This window comes from Lissotriton helveticus, chromosome 1_1 (assembly GCF_964261635.1).
Source record: "Lissotriton helveticus chromosome 1_1, aLisHel1.1, whole genome shotgun sequence".
Taxonomy (NCBI): Eukaryota; Metazoa; Chordata; class Amphibia; order Caudata; family Salamandridae; genus Lissotriton; species Lissotriton helveticus.
The window spans coordinates 1,033,670,583-1,033,691,462 of record NC_136057.1 but is presented as its reverse complement, the minus strand read 5'-3'; the positions used below and the strand labels follow the sequence as shown (position 1 = coordinate 1,033,691,462).

General features: G+C 44.0%; 1 protein-coding gene across 1 annotated transcript in view; it reads right to left on the bottom strand.

Annotated features, from left to right (window-relative positions):
• KCP (kielin cysteine rich BMP regulator) overlaps positions 1 to 20,880 on the bottom strand; it is a 622,724-nt gene that overhangs the window by 511,616 nt on the left and 90,228 nt on the right. The window contains exon 3 of the mRNA XM_078677796.1: positions 8,752 to 8,824. Coding sequence (XP_078533922.1) covers positions 8,752 to 8,824 — 73 coding nt within the window. The remainder of the gene's footprint in view (positions 1 to 8,751; positions 8,825 to 20,880) is intronic.

Below are 20,880 nucleotides of genomic sequence, written 5' to 3'. Positions count from 1 at the left end.
TATCAGCAGTATCGGAAAACAAAACACTTAGATTCGCTGCTGCAAGATATATAGATTATATTAATGTCACACATGAGCTCTCATAAACATTAAGACACTTTTAGCATAAATCTGCACGACCCTGAAGAGTCTAATGCATAATGTATTGCTTGCAGGACGAGCTCGAGACAGCTTTGCCTTTCTGCTGTTGCATTACAATACATTTTTGAGTAATTGTTTTAAAATGATGCACTTCTGAAATACATTTAAATACACACACAAACTCACTTATATGTGTGTGCATGATGCAATATTAAATGTATGTCAATTGCTACTGCACAAACAGTAGAGGCTAAAAAGCATACTTTATAATTACAAGAAAATAATCAGAGTCGGACTGGACCATAGAGCGGCCGGGAAACTGAAAGTACGGCGATGCAATATTAAATGTATGTCAATTGCTACTGCACAAACAGTGGAGGCTAAAAAGCATACTTTATAATTACAAGAAAATAATCAGAGTCGGACTGGACCATAGAGCGGCCGGGAAACTGAAAGTACGGCCGGCCACCGGCCAGCCATGAATAATTAGGGGAGGAGAAGCCGCACAGCACACGCTGGGAGAAGCCCTTTGATGTGCTGTGCGGCCGTGAAAAAATGCAAGCGCACTGTGTCTTGGAACGAGAACTTATCACATGCGCATGGGCCTTGTTTTTCCACCTTATGCTGCTCGTTTCAGTGAAGTACCCTGCAAAAAAGCATCTTCATAATGACTCTTCCAATGCTTATTTACCTCCCTGCATTGTACATCTCCGGATTATTTTCAATGAAATAAAAATGTCAGCAAAGCACACTGGAAGAGACAGGCAGAGGAAATTCAGGGGTGGGTCATAACAAAGAGGTACCAATCACAACAGCGGTTTCAGATGAAACTGATGAAGATGCCGGTGAATATTGCTGCAATCAACTCCAAACAGACGACGATGCAGATGAAGATCACTGTGTCAACTCCAGTTCAACGAGCAGAAAACCTCGAAAAATGGAGAAATCAGCGCGGATCCAGACCGGCTGAGTTCCCAAGTTGCCAAAATGTAAGTGTAGTGAATACACTTAGAAAATGTTGTTGAAGAAAATAAGTTTATTTGTAAACTCAACCGGATGTAAAGAAAATGAGTCCTGCCAAAGCAAGTATAATTAGGATATTTGACTTTCAACACAACGTTTAACTTCCACAACAAACAGCTCATGCAAAACCAACACAAGCGTAGTATTTGAAACAAAACTGGTTCTCGTTCTGCTTTATCCTCGTGACACCTCTGGAAAGGAGAGACACGAGACAAAGCAGAACAAGACAATGTCACATACTTAAGATCAATTAACACAAGAGGAGGAAAGGTGGGAAGGAACACGGCCTGGGGGAAGCTGGCTGGGGAGGGGGAGGAGAAATGCAAAAACAGAGGCGATTCGGTCTCGGTGAGGGCAATGAAAATGTATTCGTTCTACTAAGTAGGTCCCTTGCACAAACAAATAAATGTAGGTTACAAAATTGAAAATATCGTTGGTTGGTTTAAGCGCTCACTGCCACATGCTTTCTCTATCCTGCAAACTGAAAGTTCGAACTTTTGAAAGAGTGACTCAGACTTTCATTTTTCTTTGAACAATGTAACAAGTGCCATTCATTTGGGAAGTGAAAAAAAACTATTATGTCAGTATCAAACAAGAGCGGACGGGAAACTGAAAGTACGGCCGGCCGGCCAGCCATGAATAATTAGGGGAGGAGAAGCCGCGCAGCACACGCTGGGAGAAGCCCTTTGATGTGCTGTGCGGCCGTGAAAAAATGCAATTAGGAGGGAGGGAGGGAGGCTGATGCGCGTGCTTGTTTGGTCACGTGATTCACGTGAACTCAAACAAAAACGCAGCTAAAAGCCCTTGGTTTGACGAGGATTTTGAGGACATGAATTCTCGCTCCACTCAATGCGCTTGCGGGCATTGATAGGTCGCAAGACCTAAAAAACCTATGTATGGTGTCAGGGGATCTCGAGCTAAACATGCAAAAGTTTGGGGTAAATAGCTTGGGACTTTGGGTATGGATGCTGGAGTAAAATGAGAACACAACAGTTGAATGTCTCTTATTGTTTTAGACGTTAGATTGAATAACCTGATGGGCTTTCTGTTGTCATAGGATGGTGTGTTAAATGGACTGATTAGGTGACTTGTTGGTCCCTTCAAAAAACAATCAAACCGTGTTTATCAAAAAAATTGGGATTTGTGCTATCAGAATAAAGTTTGACCATCTTTTAAGGGGCTATGGGTCAGACGTACAACATTTTTCTATTGCATTTCCTAAATAGCGATTCCATAGGTATTGCTATTTAGGAAATGTAAAATAGTATGTGCAAAATTTGCGATTTCCTAATTGCGCTTTCTACAAAGTAGGAATCACTATTAGGAAATTGCAACTGGGAAGTGCTATTGCATTCCAACCGATGGACCAAATAAATAATGGTTTCCATTTTTTAAATTGCAATTTCCAATTAGGAAATTGAAATTTAGACAATCCAAACCTCAGGGCTGAAGAACCCCCTGGAAGCACCCCGAAATTCATAGTGCACATGTAAGTGCACATATGCCCTAGGGCCATATGGGCGCTTTATCTCACATTAAAAATGAATTTATAAGTGCAATTTCTACACAAGTTTACCATCGACTTTGACTTGATGTAATAGCATTTCCTAAATTGCATTTAGGAAATGCTTTGCACATGTGCATTAGGAAACACAAATACGTAATCCCTATTTGAGTTTCCTGAATCGCGGTTGCAATTTGTGATTCCCACCGGGCAGAAATCGCAAATTCCAACTGGTTTCTGGCCTTTGTACATGTGAAAAGGCTGTTTCGCATTTCTTAATGGGCCTAAATTGCTAAATGTTCTTTGAGTCTGGTTTTGAGATGTGTACTACGGCCTGTCGTTATGTTCAATGCAGGGGGTCTACTAATACGTTTTGTTGTGTGCACTGCTGTCAGGATGTTTTCTGTGGGACTCCAGTTGTGATTTGCATTATGGACAAGACCTAAGCTAGTGCTTGCATATTTTCTACATGCTTGTTTTGTGAATTGTAGTATGAGCCTATATTGAAACATATGTGTACGTGTGTAATGACTGTAATAGTTCATACACATCTTAGATAGTAGTGATTTTTCCGTTCTTAAGTGTACAGCCACTCAACCATCAGAAATATGTACGCGTATTCAGAGCTATAAAAAAAAGAGTGAGGCTTGAAACTAGTGTTTAAATTCTTAGAAATCTATAAACATCTTAAGACCTTGTTGGTGGGAAGATTCTTTTCCCTACTCTCACAGGCTATCATTACTTTCCAGATGGGGTGGGTAATATGCGAACACACACATTTCCTGTGGTTGATCCCCATTTCCTCCCAGTACTTTAACCAGACATTTAGCTGAAAGTAGGTTAAATGCCTGGATAAAGTACTGGTGGGGAAATAGGGATCAACTGCAGGAATATTGCTGATTCCTCTGTAATTGTCCATTGCTCGGGGAAACCTCAGAGATCAAAGCATGATGCACTGGTATTTCTTCCTCTCCTCCCCTGAGCTACAGAGGCCTGCAGACGGGTGACTGCAGGAGAGAAGGTGAGTGGTATGCAGGCAGGTCTACTTCTGTAGCCACACAGACTTTCAGCACAGTTCAGATGAATAGACTGACCAGCGGGCTAAAGCAGCATGTGCGTCTACAGCAGGATTTTCTGCATATTTCAGCATGTGTATCTAGCACAGCTCGTGTATCTGTTGCAGCATGCGTGCATTGTGCTGCATGTGTGGCTAACGCAGGATGTGTAGCTATCGTGGCATGTGTGGTTATCGCAGCATGTGTATCTATAGCAGCATGTGTGCCAATCGCAACATGCATATCACTCACAGCATGTGTATCTGTCGCACCATGCGTTTCTATCGCCTGCATCATGCGTATCTATTTCACACAGCATGTGTATCTAATGATCGCAGCATGTGTATCTTTTGCTCGCAACATGTGTATCTATCGCTCGCAGCATGTGTATCCATTGCAGCAGGTATATCTATTGCTCACAGCATGTGTATCTATCACTCGCACCATGTGTATCTATTGCAGCATGTGTATCTTTCGTTTGCAGCATTGTATCTATCGCTCGCAGCATGTGTATCTATCGCTCGCAGCATGTCTATCTATTGCAGCATGTGTATCTTTCGCTCGCAGCATTGTATCTATCACTCACAGCATGTGTATCTATCGCTCGCAGCATGTCTATCTATCGATCTCAGCACAATTGCAGCATGTGTTTCTATTATAGCCAGTGGAGCCTATTGCAATTTGTGTGTCTGCAGCTCGTTGCCTATCATAGCAAAGCGAGCCTCTGCCGCAGTTTGTATCTATTGCATGTGTATCTATCGCTCGCAACATACGTATCTACCGCAGCATGTGTATCTATCGCTCGCACCATGTGTATCCAGCACAGCATGTGTAGCTATTGCACCATGCGTATCTATCACAGCATGTTTATCTATCGCTCGCAGCATGTGTATCTATCGCAACATGTGAATCCATCGAAGCATGCACATCTATCGCTCGCAGCATGCATATCTATCACAGCATGAGTATCTATCGCTGCATGTGTTTCTATTGCAACATGTATATCTAATGCTCACAGCATGTGTTTCTATCACTCGCAGCGTGGGTATCTATCGCTCACAGCATGTGTATCTATCGCAGCATGTGTATCTATCGCTCGCAGCAGGTCTATCACTCGCAGCATGCGTATCTATCTCAGCATGTATATCTATCACTCGCAGCATGTGTATCATCGCTCACAGCATGCGTGTCCTTCGCAGCATGTGTATCTATTGCGGTCAAGCCGGGACCATTAGGTTGCATAGACGGAGGGCAGCCGAGACAAAGTTGACAGGCCCCTCCACCCAGGCAGACCAGGGGGCATAATAGTGCTTACAAAAAAATACTGCGGGTACATCGCAAAACCGTATGTATGTAATGTGAAACACACATATTAGGTGTGTTTCCTGTATTATTTTGGTCATTACCTGAATTTAGGTTATTTACAGGAGTGGTACACATGAGGCTGGTCCTCATGTTGTCCTGAAGAAAAGGTGTAGGGGACACCTTGAAACATGTCGACAGGATGGTAGGGATCTTGACTACATAACAGTTACTTTTCCTCTATCTACCCCCCTTTTAACGTACCAGCTAGGAGCATTAATAAAGTTTTTAAGCTCACTAGTTAGGTATTTTTAATTAGCACAATCACCACTCCACCATACACTGCACCACACATAGATTCACAAATCAGTGCTCCAACGTCTTCCGCAAGTCGCAGCACGCCCCAAGCAGTAGATGCTTGGGATGACCCCAATGATGAAGCATGTCACCTAGGAGCAACCCTGGGTGAGTGAGGGGACTCAAGAAAATACATTTTTCTTTTCTTTTCTAAATAGGTATACCCAAAGTCTGGATAAGCCTATAAGACTTTTTCTGGCTAGGTTCCCACGATCCATTACCTATGGATTTTTGTGCTATCTATTGCGGCATGCATATCTATCGCAGCATGTGTGTCTAATGCAGCATGTGTGTCTATCGCAGCATGTGTGTCTAATGCAGCATGTGTGTCTATCGCAGCATGTGTATTTATCGCTTGCAGCATCTGTATCTATCACAACATGTGCATCTATCGCAGCATGTGTATCTATCGCTCACAGCATGCATATCTATCGCAGCATGTATATCTATCACTTGCAGCATGTGTACCCATCTCTCACAGCATGCATATCCATTGCAATATGTGTATCTATTGCAGAAAGCATATCTATCACAGCATGTGTGTCTATCGCAGAATGTGTATTAATCACTCGCAGCATGTGTATCTATTGCAGCATGGGTATCTATTGCTCGCAGCATGTCTATCGCTTGCAGCATGTGTATCTATGTCAGCATGCGTTTCTATCGCTCGCAGCATGTGTATCTGTCGCTCGCAGCATGTGTATCTGTCGCTCGCAGCATGGGTATCTGTTGCAACATGTGTATCTATCGCTCACAGCATGTCTGTCACTCGCAGCCTGTGTATCTATTGCAGGATGTGTATCTATCGCTCGCAGCATGGGTATCTGTTGCAGCATGTGTATCTATCGCTCATAGCATGTCTGTCCCTCGCAGCATGTGTATCTATTGCAGGATGTGTATCTTTCCCTCGCAGCATGTGTACCTATCGCTTGCAGCAGGTGTATCCATTGCAGCATGTGTATCTATCACTCGCAACATGTGTATCTATCACAGCATACGTGGCTATCACAACGTGTGTGCCTTTCAAAGCATGTGTTTTTATTGCAGCACGTGTTTCTATTGCAGCACGATCGCAGCACTTGTTTCTATCGCTGCTTTCGGTGAGCCTTTCACAGCTCGTGTGTCCGCAGCTAGCGGACCTATGGCCGCATGTGTGGCTAATGCAGCGCGTGTATCTATCGCAGCATGTGTATCTATCACTCGCAACATGCGTATCTATCACAGCATACGTGCCTATCACAGCATGTGAATCTATCACAGCATGTGCATCTATCACAGAACATGTTTCTATTGCAGCACGTGTTTTTCTTTTGCAGCACTGCTCTGCACAGTGGAAGAGGTGTAGCGCAGCCGCTAGGGCTACTGACTCCGGAACCTGAAGGCTCACGGTTCGATCGCCGGAAGCAGATCAGCCCAGCACCATGTGACTCTGGGGCAATAGCTCGCTTAATCTTCCTGACGGCCCCTTGACACCTTCGGGTAATTGTTCGCACTTTACAAATACTGGACATTTAAGATTTACATTTATCGCAGCCTGTAAGCCTATTGCAGCTCGTGGGTCTGCAGCTCGTGCGCCCATTGCAGCATGCATGGAGCACAGCGTCTCGGCCGCAGTGTGTGTCGATTGCAGCATTACAGAGAGACTTGTGCGGAAGTGTTTTTTTTAAATTTCTCATAAGTAACAGCAGAATCAATAAAAGTGAAATAAGGATGCTGAAGAAAGGGAGGCCACACAAGGGCGGCGCGATGGTACTGGAGGGCTCAGTACTTACTCTCCGATTAATGCACTGCTAGGTAATCCATCCGTCCCTTGCAGGGATGATAGCTCAATGAACAGACCTGGACAACAGTCACACCAGTCTTCATTTTCAGCTACCACATCGAATAGCCTGAAGGGTTGAGCTGAAAACCACCCCACCTATTCTTTTCTACCCGTGGTCACACAGACAATCATCGCTCAGTGACCCACACATGAGAAACACAGATAACACGAGGCGGGTTTGTGAAAAAGGTCAATATAGTGATTGTGAGAAGCGCATTTAAAGGTGAGACTTCAAGTGTTCAAACGCACCGTGGTTCATATGTGGACCACAGTACACAATAGCGAGGCTTGTGGTATTGTCACTTGATCCAGGTTGTTGAGATCTGCTTTTTGTCACCACTTGTTAGTCTGTCTTGTTGCGAGTCTGGCTATAAAGAGATTTTTCGAGCAGTTTTCGCGCCTACAAGTTTTTACACGTCCTTAATGAAAGACTTTTCTCTATAATTACTAATTATAGCTTGTATTCCCTAGGACACAAAAATCAAAGATGTCATGAAAATTCAACACTTGCTCTTTTATCAACATCAAAAGGATGAGGCGATCGATTGAACTGACTAATTACAATCTAGGATATGAAGGTGCATGTACATTACATCCCTGTAACAAATACAGGTAAAGCCTGAGGAGTCTTTGCAGAAGGTGAAATAAATTATTTTGACAATAGTTAAAAGACAGTAGTTTAAAGCGCATCGAATTACTACTTATCTGACAAAATACATAACTGCTATGACACAAGTAGTGCCAGATTTCTCATTCGATTATGAACCAATCAACCATTTCCGTGCATAAACCTATGTCTAAATATCACTTGAGGAATGATATGTTTCATAACATGAGGTTGCTTCACCAAAATAACAAGGGTAGCGGAAGTGACATCAAGCCTACTTTGACCCCAGATAACCTCTTCAAGACAAGGGAAGAGCAAGGAGAGGAAACACCAGAAAATAAAGAGGGTTCTTGCAGTTTTGTTTACTTTCTGTTCCTACTAAAGACCTCAGGATGTTGAAGATAAGGGGTAGAAAGGGCAGTACCACAGGTAACAAAGGGCAAGCTAGAGGTAGCAGCTGCGACCCCTGGCTGCTGCCTCAGACATTCATGATTGTCCACTCTCTTTTGTACTACAGGGTGAGGGGAGACCGCTCAATGCTCTCAGTGTGGAGGCGGTCTGCCAAAAAGAAAGGAAAGACCAAACAGCGTCAAGCAACTGCGTGGACAAAGATCAGAGAGGCGCTCCCTCTCCAGTAGGATTGAGGTGCTCTGGAGGACACCAGGGAGGCAATGGCATATAGTTTCCTTGAGGAGCTCCTCCTTGAGAGGAGATTCCTGTGCAGCAGGGTTGAGGTGCTCCTGCAGGGCGTCAGAGGGAAGTAGCCATGTGCAACCCAATATAAGGGATCAAGGCAGCGAGAGGTACATTGGCAGAGCAGTGGAGGTGAAACAATTTCCTCTCCTCCTATGCCCTGTGCATGACTGAGGAACATTTGTGGAGCTATGGTGGTGGAGCATTCCTCAGATTCAAGGGCCCTCAATTCACAACCGTTTAGATAAACTCCCTCGCTCCTCACCCACCTGAGCCTCTGTTCATGGTCTGTTTTGGGATTACTTACCTGCTCGGTTCTCGCAGTGCCAGGGTCGATGGAGGAATCCGCTGGGGGAGATCTCGGCCGTATGCCAGTATCCCTGCAATGAAAAAGAAGAGAATTGATTCCCAATACTCCACGAGAGAGAGAGAAAAAAACCAAGAGAAAAAGAGACCGAGAGAGAGTATGTGTGTTTGTATGTGTGTGCATGTGGCAAGGCCGCTAGCTGCTATACAGCAGAAGAAGCAGCACCATATCTTCGGAAGCCCCATCATATCACACATTAGAGGAAACTGATGTTCAATACACAGAATCATTTCAAAGTTACAGGAATCACTACCTTAAAACGCAGCCTGGTGTTGCCATTTAAGTGACAATCCAAGAAGCATCGATGCTGATGACAAACAACTACAGCTTGGCCTTTCTGGTCTGCCATATCTTATTATTATAATGTCAGTCACTCCACATAGTCATGAACTGTATCTTTTTCATTTATTATCACTCTGCCATGACTCCTATGTTTTTGTCTCATCCATTTGTGAATGATGTTAATTGTTTTAGCTCTGCCACTGCTGCACCTACTAGAAAGCACATTTATTCTCTCAACAGCAGCAGGAAAATTCTTCATGTTACATCTGAACCGCCGCCAAAGGCGATCATCCTCCCAGCCTCACATCCTTTCTATGAACTCTTGGATGGTTCAATCATGCCCCAAAGGTGTGCAGTCCACGCCAGCTTTTCAAGGTATCCGCAGGAAAAATCTTATAGTAAATTCAGTCTAAGTACATAGTCAATGGCTAACTTAAAAATGTGGAGTAGATCGCCCCACAAGCAAACTCCATTTGAGGTGATTGATGATGAACCTCCTGACTCTTAGTCTCTGATCTCTAACCAACTAATACCACAGCCTTCTTTTACCGTTTCTTCTACCGTTTCTTCCTCTTCTTCATTCATAACTCACTTAAAACAACAGATGCACCTACGCTCCCAGTTCCCACCTGGCTCTTGGGAAGGCTTGTCCCAGAATGTGTCGCTCTCATCAGGTAATGGATTAGTAGAGCTTTCCATGAGGGTTGCGTCCCTGATAAACTCAGGGTTCAGGATCACTACCTCTTTTGGCTAGAGTGTCACTCTCAAACGTTATGTCTATTTGTAAGTTACCAGGTATGGCCAAATTCATAGAGAAAATGGTTATCCGGCATCTTCAAAAACATCTGGACAACATCAACTGTGTTTAAGCTTCAGCCTGGTTTTAGATCCTGATCTTGGATAGAGATTGCACAGCTGGGTTTTTGGAACGACACCCTGAAGTGGGCTGACAAAGAAGTGGGCTGCCTCCGGGTCCAGTTTGTTCTGTTGGTGTCATTTGAAACACTGAACCATAAAATTCTGCATCAGACTATCAGAGGTGGTACATACAGGACCATACTATATTTAGATAAGATAGAGATCCTTTCTGATTCTAAAATCGCAGTGTGTTGTATTTCACCTGGCTGTGGTGTCCCACAGGGCTCCCGGTATCTCCTAACTTAATGTTTGTATGGATCAGCTGTTGCATTTATTTGCCAGCACATTGGCCAAAGTACAGTCCTTCACAGGTGGCACGCAAGTGTGCATTTGTGCGTCTAACAATTCTAATGTTCTCTCTGCTCTGCAGGATCTATTACTTAAGATCCAAAGTTGGATGCATCTGAATCAGCTACCCTTAAACAAATCAAAAAAACTGGGATTTCAATGTTGATAATGAAATGTCACTTGAGCCACAAATAGTTAAGCTGGTGTGTATATATTTCCAGCGGCTAAGCATCCTCAAACTCATCCTTCCTCTCTTGCCCCAGTGTCACAAATCCGTGGTGGTGGAGGCCTAAGTCAACTCCAGGCTAGACAACTGGTAACATACAGGTCTCCACCCTACTGATGCCACCCATTTACAGAGGGTTAAGAATACAGTGGCACAAGCAGCCAGGGACAATCTTTAATAAAGAGATTTCATCTCATATGCCCACACACCTTGCATAGTTAAAAAAAACTGCTTTTATCCATCCAGGAGCGGTGGGACCTTTTCTGTCTTAGGCCCAATTCTTTGGAATACTCATTCCTTCTCGATCAGATTATCTACATTTGAAAACTTTAGAGCAGCTTCGAACACCTAGTGGGTTGAAGACTCCCAGCAAGACCAGCCTCAAAATAAATTTTTACGGCAGTGTGTGCCTAAGAAATGTACATATTCATTCCTTTATTAATTCAAGACCCACACAACAATGGTTCTGTTCACCTCCTCCACTGGATGTTCTTAGCTGTCACCAGGACCCATGTTATGAGGGTGCACTGGCTATGCACTCAACAATGCAGGGCGTGTTTAGCTGGTAGCTTCACTTGTCTCAGTATTTTATAATTCAACAGCATGCTGCCTCTCACCTGAGCGTCATGCACCGAGGGGTACAGTCACACGTGATACGGTAGGAAGTCATACTTAGCGCTGTTAATAGCGTCTTTGCTTTGTTTTTAAATGCGCCATTTTTTATAAGAATCTGTGTTGTTAACTGCACTTTGGTAAAAGATTGCTATTACTCACCTCACTGCCCTCACCCCGTTCCGTCACGGCAAGTGCCGATTGCACGGAGGGTGAAGACGGGGCTTGACAAGCACACTCACTTCTGCTGATTCAGCTTCCGGCAGGTGAGCCTGCCAGTTGTTTGTCACACCCAGCCTATAAAGAAGGCTCTCATAGACGCCGACTTAGCAGCGGTAGGAAGTCATACTTAGCGCTGTTAATAGCGTCTTTGCTTTGTTTTTAAATGCGCCATTTTTATAAGAATCTGTGTTGTTAACTGCACTTTGGTAAAAGATTGCTGTTACTCACCTCACTGCCCTCACCCTGTTCCGTCACAGCAAATGCCGATTGCACGGAGGGTGAAGACGGGGCTTGACAAGCACACTCACTTCCGCTGATTCTGCTTCCGGCAGGTGAGCCTGCTAGTTGTTTGTCACACCCAGCCTTTATAATTCCATGACAGGGCGAACACGCAGCGGACGCGCCGCTGGTGCGCCGAAGGCGTGCCAAAGGCAAGCCCATCTGCACCCGTACGCGACAAGCGCCAGCCATGCTGCTCGTCTGGATCTCGTAAGTCTGCCTAACCTGTCCTGGTCAGCTGAACAACTACACGCCCTGAGGCCAAAACACTGTCAGAATCCTTCTCACCTTGAACTTGATCGTGACCCCCTGGAAGGCTGTACATATTGCCCCTTCAGGTTCAACACCAATGGGAATATAGGATTGGTAAGGAACCTAGAATGCACCTATAAAGCCTGCCTGGTCAATTGCAGATCGGTCCCCAAACACAGTGAAGACATCTGGCTTACCCTGCTGAATGAACACTGGGATATAATGTTCCTCACTGAGACTTGGTTGAGAGACAATAGCAACCCAGATATATCCCTGGCAATTCCATCGGGGTATAAGATAGCCACATTGAATAGAGAAAATAATAGACTAGGCGGAGGAATTGCTATAATACTGAGGGAAGACTGGAATATTACGCATAAAAAACTAGAACGAGTCGGGACGATTGAGGCCCTGCTATATTGTATTAAATTTTCACCTAATTCATCATTTACCGGAATACTAATATATAGACCGCCTGCCTCATTGGCAGTGTACCTCTCTGACCTATATGATATCATTGCAGACCTTTCTTTGAAATACCCCAATCTCACAGTACTTGGAGACTTCAATGTCCACATGGACAACAAAAATTGCTCTCTTGCCTCTAAATTGAATGACACACTCCAAGGGTTAAACCTCATGCAAAAGGTAACTTCGCCTACACATAAACTGGGACACACACTAGACCTTATCTTTACGAATTATCAATTTTTAGAGGTCAAATCACCTCTTCAGCTTACCTGGTCAGACCACTGTCTTGTACCTTTCAATTTGACTCGCACCTCCGGCGGTAAACATAAGGCTCTCATTTATGAGACTAGAAGAGATTGGAAGAAATTAGATCTAAAATCATTAGAAAAAGATCTTTTAAATACCGCCCCAGAGCTAACAGGCGACCGTAACCAGGATAACTCTGCTTATCTTCACTGGGTTTCATCAGCACTCGATAATACAATTCCAAAAAAATCATAAAAATGTGCGAGGAAAGTACCATCAGCGCCATAGTTCTCCATAGAACTTAGGACATGTAAAAGCGCCTGTAAAAAACTTGAGCGCTTATGGAGAAAACACTATGATATTGCAGCAAAAATTACATATAAAACCGAGCTGAAGAAATTTAAGAAACTTACTCAACACACTATCAGGGATTATATCACAGAGCAGATCAAAATCTCAAAAAACCAGAGTAAAGGGATTTTCAACCTGGTACAAGGATTCGTTAAACCACAGGCTTTGAAGAGCTCGTTAACTCCATCACCCGCTCTGTGTGAAGATCTAGCTACTTATTTTCAGGAGAAAATACAGACAATTTATAGCTCTTTTTCACAGATAGAGAAGATAGACAATTCATCTGGTGTCTTTCAACCGGGGAGTCAATAGTCAGAATTTAGTCCATTCAACCTGGATACCTCACTTGCTGATCTAAACAGCATAAGCTCAGGCTCACCTATGGATCCATGTCCGGCTAGAGTTTTTAAATCATTAGCTACGGTCCTTAATCCTGTCCTCAATGCTATCTGGAACTCCTCCTTAAGATCAGGCTCCTTCCCTGCACCCTGGAAGACAGCATACGTGAGACCCATACTAAAAAAAGAAGATGCTTATCCCGCTGTTCTCAAAAACTATAGGCCGATCTCTCTTCTACCCATACCGGCAAAAATCCTGGAGAAAGAGGTCCAGAGACAGTTAACAGCCCATCTCGAATCCAATGCCCTTCTTCACGATTCCCAGTCAGGCTTCAGGGCTGGCTACAGCACCGAGACAGCTCTATTGGAGGTGGCAAAGACTGTGCGTGCTACAATCGATCAGGGAAATTGCGCCATGCTGGTGCTACTTGACCTCTCTGCGGCCCTCGATACGGTCTCCCACCGGATATTGACTAAAAGGCTAGAAAAGATGGGTATAGGGGGCACTGTGCTTGCCTGGTTCAACTCATTCTTGGAAGATAGGCACCAGTTAATTTCCCTCCATCCCCACATTTCATCAGCGAAATTTCTTACATGTGGAGTGCCTCAAGGGTTGGCACCAAGTCCCACCCTCTTTAATGCCTACATTGCCCCACTGGTCTATCTGGTGGAGGAATGGGATGTCAAGGCTATCTCCTACGCGGACGACACCCAGCTGGTGTTCTCCTTCAAAGAGCACACGGAGGCAGCTTTTTCCAACTTCAGGCAGTGTCTGCTCAATATCGCATCTTGGATGACAGACAACTGCCTGAAGTTAAACAGGTACAACCACCAAGAGCAGAGATATGGTGGCCGAGGGAGTTGAACCCTCCACCTGAACCTGCGCAGGTTGCAAAAAACCTCGGCTTTGAATTTGATTCTGCTCTCTCTGGCAAAGCACATGTTAATTATGTATCCTCGCAATGTTTCTGGAAACTAAAAACGCTCCATAGATTTCTTCACTTTCTCCCTATGGACAGCAGGAAGACAGTGGTACATGCCCTGATCACTTCACAATTAGACTATGACAACAGTCTTTATCTGGGCCTCCTTGCCTATTTAATCAGGAAACTACAGATTATTCAAAACTCAGCTGCAAGGTTGATCAGGAACATCCCACTTCGTCATCATATCTCCCCTCACCTTCGGAGCCTCCACTGGCTCCCAGTACAGAGAAGAATAGAATTCAAAGCTCTAACCATAGCACGCAGGGCTTTGGTAGAGAAAGGTCTTAAATATCTCAAAGCCAGAGTACAGAAATATACCCAGACCAGATCTCTGAGATCAAACAACCAAGAACTTTTATCAGTTCCCCAATATAAAAAAGCGCGCTTTGGCGGTAGTTCATTCACGGTTAAGACAGCTGCACTGTGGAACACCATGCCTATACATATCAGGAAAGCCAAGACAGAGAGACTGTTTAGGAAGGCTTTGAAAATCTGGCTATTTAACCTCCCATGATACTCTTAGCCTCCCTCCCCTGCTGCTGCAAGCGCCGGGACACCCCCGTCGGGGGTAGCCGTGCGCTCTATAAATGATAATAATAATAATAATAATAATAACTTCTGGTATTTACTTGACTGTTGGCAAGAGGGTACCGCTGGCTGTTGGGATACAAGGTAGCTTTCAAGCAGGATGTGGGTACAGTTCAATTTAAGTAAGCACTGCAGGCATCCATCCTTGCTGTTTCCGAGGCTTGGATCTTAAACATGTCTAATGCTTGGGGCTAAAAAAACATAACTGGGCGAAGGCCACCCTCGTGACATGAGGGATATTAACAATTATAGATTTAAATCAATCAAGAAAATAAATGTTGGGTGCACAAAAGAACTGCAGCAACTAAGAAGTATGAACTTTGGCCAACATTCAGAGCCGGCGAGTGGTGTTCTGGTACTCTCGGAAATCTGAGGCCCAAAAGCAAGGACAGAACAAGGCACCCCTCGCATACCTGGAGCTCGACTTTGACATGTCTCCTGACAAATAACACACACGACCATGCCCACCACCTCCACCCTGGTTTACCGTGGAGCTGGCCCTTCCGATATTTCTAGGTGTTTATTCGGGGAGGGGGTTGAATGGAAACCAATTAGGGAACAGGATGAAGTCAGCGCAAGTGAACTTCCCTTCTATGGTGCCCGTAGATTTGAAAAAGAATTAATATTTCACTTAGCTCTAACTCGCCAGTGACTCAAAGCGCTGGTTATAAGGATCATTGCCCGACCCAAAGGGATGCCTATCATCCTCCTTGTAAGGGTTGAATGACTTACACAGTAAGTGAGGATTGGGATTTCTGTGAGGACCACCAGTAGCAATCCGTGGTACATGTAAGGCGAGCACCCGAAAACTGCTGAAGGGCTGTGAAAGATTATATCATGTGTCCGGGCAAGGTATGAAGGCCAAGCAGGGCAGTGGCAGTCACAAGGCATGCAACACTCTGAAAGGTCACTAGAGCTGGACAGCACCAGGCACATGATAGTCAAACCTATGAAAGCTCTGTAGGGTTATGTGAAACACTGAAAGTTCAGTAGGGCTCGGACAATTTCGAGAAGGTACGAAGAGCTGGGGCTGAATCGGTTACATGGGCCGGTAAATGGGTGCTGAGGAAGATCAAAGTGATGGAAGGACAGAAATAACCATCAGCTGAAAATACAGCAACTGTCCTATCCCATGTAGCAGGGATATGTCACTCGTAGGCCCTCCTCCCACATAAGTACACATAGTCAAGGTGGATGTAGTTATTTTTGCATTTTTATATAGTGCAGACTTTATCCAGAGGTGTCAGAGCACTTTACAATAGAGCGAAGAATGTCCCATGAGAAATTCAGAGTAACAAGGCAGTAGGTGACAATAGTTATAGCTACTAAGGTTACTTATGGTGAGAGTTATGTATGTATTTACGAACTGCATAGTCATTACAGATTACTTATTAAGAAAAGTTAAAGCGATTAATGTTACACAAATACATATTACATATTTACAGAGTAAAAGCAAAAAGGTCATTAAAATTTTGGAAAGTGTCTTGTAACAGTCAGGACTACGCCATTAAATGTGCGGGCATACGCTTGCTAGGGACCTTGGCGAGGGATTATTGAGAAAAATGTCTTTCAAAGAGAAGAGTTTTGAAGATCCGGAAAGAGGTGGTGGTGCGAAGGTTTGGAGGTAGATTGTTCCAAATTCTAGTCACATTACCGGAGAAAGATTGCACCAGAAGCCTTTCCCTTTCCTTTTGGAAGTTGGAGGTTCGAGCTGCAGATTTTCAGCGTTTCATGAAGGTCTAGAGCCTCCTGATATCTTGAGTTTGTTTGCTAGGTAGCGAGGGGTGGAAGTGTGAATGGCTTTATGGGTGATACAAGCAGTAGCACAAGACTTCACACCACTCTGTGGCCAAGTAACAGGAATTGGCAATGGTGGGGGATTAATGCATTTTATGTGTAGATCTGGCACCTGTATGTCATATTTACCAAGCACTGAAAAACATTCCTTTGAAAATGCATGACATGCCACAGCAATGTGTGTGCAACCTGTAAAACACAAGTGCGAAACTCAGGAACCTGTCACCCTTCCGAGGTTGACAACAATGCAAGGAGCATCAAGCCAGATAACATTTAAATCTGTTATTTGCAGCACCACCACATGGAACTGTAAATATTGGCAGTAATTACTATGTAAAAGACAACTGTTTTATGTAGTGCTTGTGTCTGGAGCTACACCAGGATCGCTGTTGAGTGTAGATCCAACGTGAAATAAAACTCATTAGATGGAGTGTAGAAGATCTGATGTAGAAGTTTATTCACAGGATAAGCCCACGACCTCTCCAAGAGACATCTCTGCTGTAAATGCCTGGAAAGAATTCCAGAAAACACACACTAGATACCCTCAAAATTCTGAATACATAAACACCCAACACCTCCCTTATTATAATGAAGAAATAAAACTACTACAAACTTTGAATTACATGAAAAGTATAACATGACACATGGAATATTTTTTTAACATAAAATACAACAAATCCAAAATAATCAAAATATAAAATGAAAACTTAACATAATCTTTAAACTTCACAGGAGCAAGTCTCATCCGTTCATTGTGGGATCTCAAATTTGCACTCCCAATAACCTGATACTCATTTTGCTAGCAGACTTCACCCTCAGTTTCTGTCACAACACCACAAGAAGCCCTGTTAAAAGAAACACCCATTCAGATGGAGCATTCACACCACTACACTCCGTTTCATTAAAAGACAATGGCACATCAAGCCAATCTGACCCATTCATCACAGCCAATTGAACGTCCCTATTTGTCATAGTACGAACTTGCTCCTCGTCAAGCTTCACATTGGAGTTCCTATTCCACCACCCTTTGTCCTGCAACAAAACTCGGTTTTAGATACCTTCACAACTTTAATAGACTTGGTAAATTTCGATTCTCCCATAACCACTTTGAACGTTATTTTTTTATTAAAACCCAATCACTGACTTTAATAAAATATCAATGTCTTTGACACTTCTAGTGCGATCAAAATATTATTATTATTATTAATAATAATAATAATAATAATAATATTAATAATAATATAAGCTTTTTGTTTCTCCTCCCCTTTTCTGCAAACCTTGTTCAAACCTAAACATTCCTTCAAACGACCAGTGCGTTCATCTAACCAAGATGAATTACAACCAGAACCATGTTTTCTTCCCCTCAAAAGCATAAAAGGTGTAACATGTGCATTATTAGTGTGTGGCGTGGTATGGTGGCTCCATACCTTTTCTTTCAAATACTTCCTAATTGTTATAAATGGCAGTCGGAATACCATCTTTTTAAAAAAGATTAGCCCTCTCACCAACCCATTTGAAGCAGGACAATATATAGGCCTCTTAACGTGCTGTATAGCATGTGTGTTGGAAGACTGCAAGATCTCCGATGAGGTAAAATTAGTTCCATTACCCGTTACTATTGATTTAGGTGCACCTTCAATGCAAATGATCTTTCCAGAAAACTTTTGACATTGTATGTATCCGCTGCACTCAAAAACGCACAATACAACCACTTCAAAAAATAATTAATTTCCAGAGTCAGATACTTCAAGTCTCTCTTCAACAAATTATAAGAACCAGCAACATCTAAACCTATTTTCTTCCAATGCCCTTCAGGCCAAAAAAATGGAGTCAAAGATGGAACACTAACCTTCCAATGTTTATCAAAATACAAACATGCCTTATGCTTTTCAACAAATACTTTCACTTGAAAATCAATACCAGGCCAACATTAATGCTGTTTTATTCTGCGTACTGTCGCCGAAAGTCCCAGATGTCCCTTATGTGCCAAAGAGATAATCATATGATGCAACTCAGCTGGTGGTACATAACAATCCTGTCTTAAAACAATGTAGTTCACTAACAATATTTCCGAGACACCAGTGAATAAATACTCAAATCTGCTGACAACACCATGTCCCTTGGCCAACCTTTCACAATAAAATCCTTAACCTTGCATAAAGTCACATCATGCTTGCAATACTTACTAGCTATCATCAATATGAAATTCGTAAATGTTATCAACAATGGTCATAATGGAGGAGCTACGCTAGCAACCAAGATGGCCGCGTAAGCTCCCGGCTCCGCCGACCTCCGCCAGCACCTCGAATATCCTGCTTTCAATCCTGACTTCACACCCGATTCCCCTGTTTATGAAGTTTAACTGCTTCTAACGGTGCAATCCCGAGTTTTCTACCTCATCGGTCGACGAAGATACGCCGTGTCTCCATTCTCGGCCTCACATCGTATGGAAGCCGGGACCTCGATTTATAACCTATCCGGTCTGGAAGTGATCAACAGCGGCCGTGAGACCTGGACTGAGCCCGGTCTCCCGAAGTGTGCCGTGAATTGTTGCTTTTTGGTGTCGATCCTGTGATTGATCTACACCGAGGACACACTAGCGTGTTCCACCGGATGCCGTGGTGGGGGTCTGGTGCCCGAAGACCTTGCTGCCCCCCCGGGGTCGACGGGACGGGGCCCTCGCTGACGGCAAAGGTGTGTTCTGCTATACCTGGAGCGCCCACTGTTTGACATCTGACTTGCGTGGCCTGTTACCCCGGAGTAGCCGGCCTCCGGGGTTCAAATCCGGCTCTGCCGCCTACTGAGAAGGGACGGAGCGGATGGAAGGCACGCCATCGCTGCGGGCCATCATGGCCGCCATTGAGGCGCTCCACTCGCATACTAGCGCTGTGTTCCGGACACTGATCGAGAAAGTGGACGGTATCCTGGAACCGGAGGATGTCTCTTTGCTGAGTTCTCCGCTGGCTGTTGTACCAGCGGTGCACCGAACGTCTAAACTCGAGGTCCCTGTGCCTATACCGGATTTCCTGATCCCTGGCGGTTCCGAATCAACGACCCTCAAGCCTGTGCTTCATGCCAGCGTCTCCTGTTCGATTCTGTTGCCTTATGCTACATCTATGACGGGTCCCCAGTGTGGTACAAAGTTCTTCAGTGACTTTTTGGAAAACGTGCTGTTCCTGGAAGCATTTCATTGTTTTATTTGTGAACATTTATCCTGCATGCGACTCTACTGCACCGACGAGAACTTTCATGGACGCTTTGCCCTTTTTCCCAAGATGGCGGCTCGAGGGAAGGAGACTTTTAATGAAGATCGTACCGGCCAGGGCTGAACTTTACTATTTTGATCCGATATTATAGTTTTCAGCAATGCCGGGTTGTGCCTATAGTGTAACAGGAGTTGGGTGGTTATTGAATATACTCCCCCGACTGGTTTGTATATTTTGCTGAATGTTGGCTTTATTGCGTCTGGGGGTGGTAGCTGTTGGCGGGGGGCACGGGAGACCGGGAGCGTGTTTGGTTTCTCATCCTCCACTTTTTCTCTCTTTCCCTTCTTTTAGGGTAGTTCTTGGGCGACAGGCACGCTGCTAGTGGGGTTAGGCCGTAGCCATTGCAAGGGTGCAGGGTGGGGGGTTAGGGGAGGGTTTTTTTTATTTTTCCTTTGTTTTGTTCTATGGCCCCTTTTGTCTTTCCCTTTTCCTTTTCCAAGAAGTGGGCTGTTTATTCATCACGGATCCTTTTTTTGCTCGGATGTCTATACTGGCTTTCATTATCCTGTATCATTGCGGATGGGGAGGATGTGGCGGGGTTGATCTCGATCGTATGATAGACTGTTTATTCTTCCTAACTGTTGGGTATAGCCACGATTTACTGTGGGTTCCTTATGACGATTCTCGTATGTATAATTCCCCCGCCTGTCCCTTTCCCGCATTGTACTGTTTGACACCCGATATTTGTAATGCCTACTCTTGTCTTACTGTTAAAATATAAAAAAAAAAAAAAAAAAAAAAAACAATGGTCATAATACAGTCATTATCATCCTCGTGGCTCAGACTTTATTCCAGATCATCTTCAATAGGTAACCTAGAAATCAAATCTGCTTGTACAAGGCTTACCTCCACCTCCACATATGTAATAACCACATAAGTATCAAAATGAAACCCTTGCAGACATGATCAAAATTTTATACGGCTAGTTGATGCTTTGTTGGAACAAC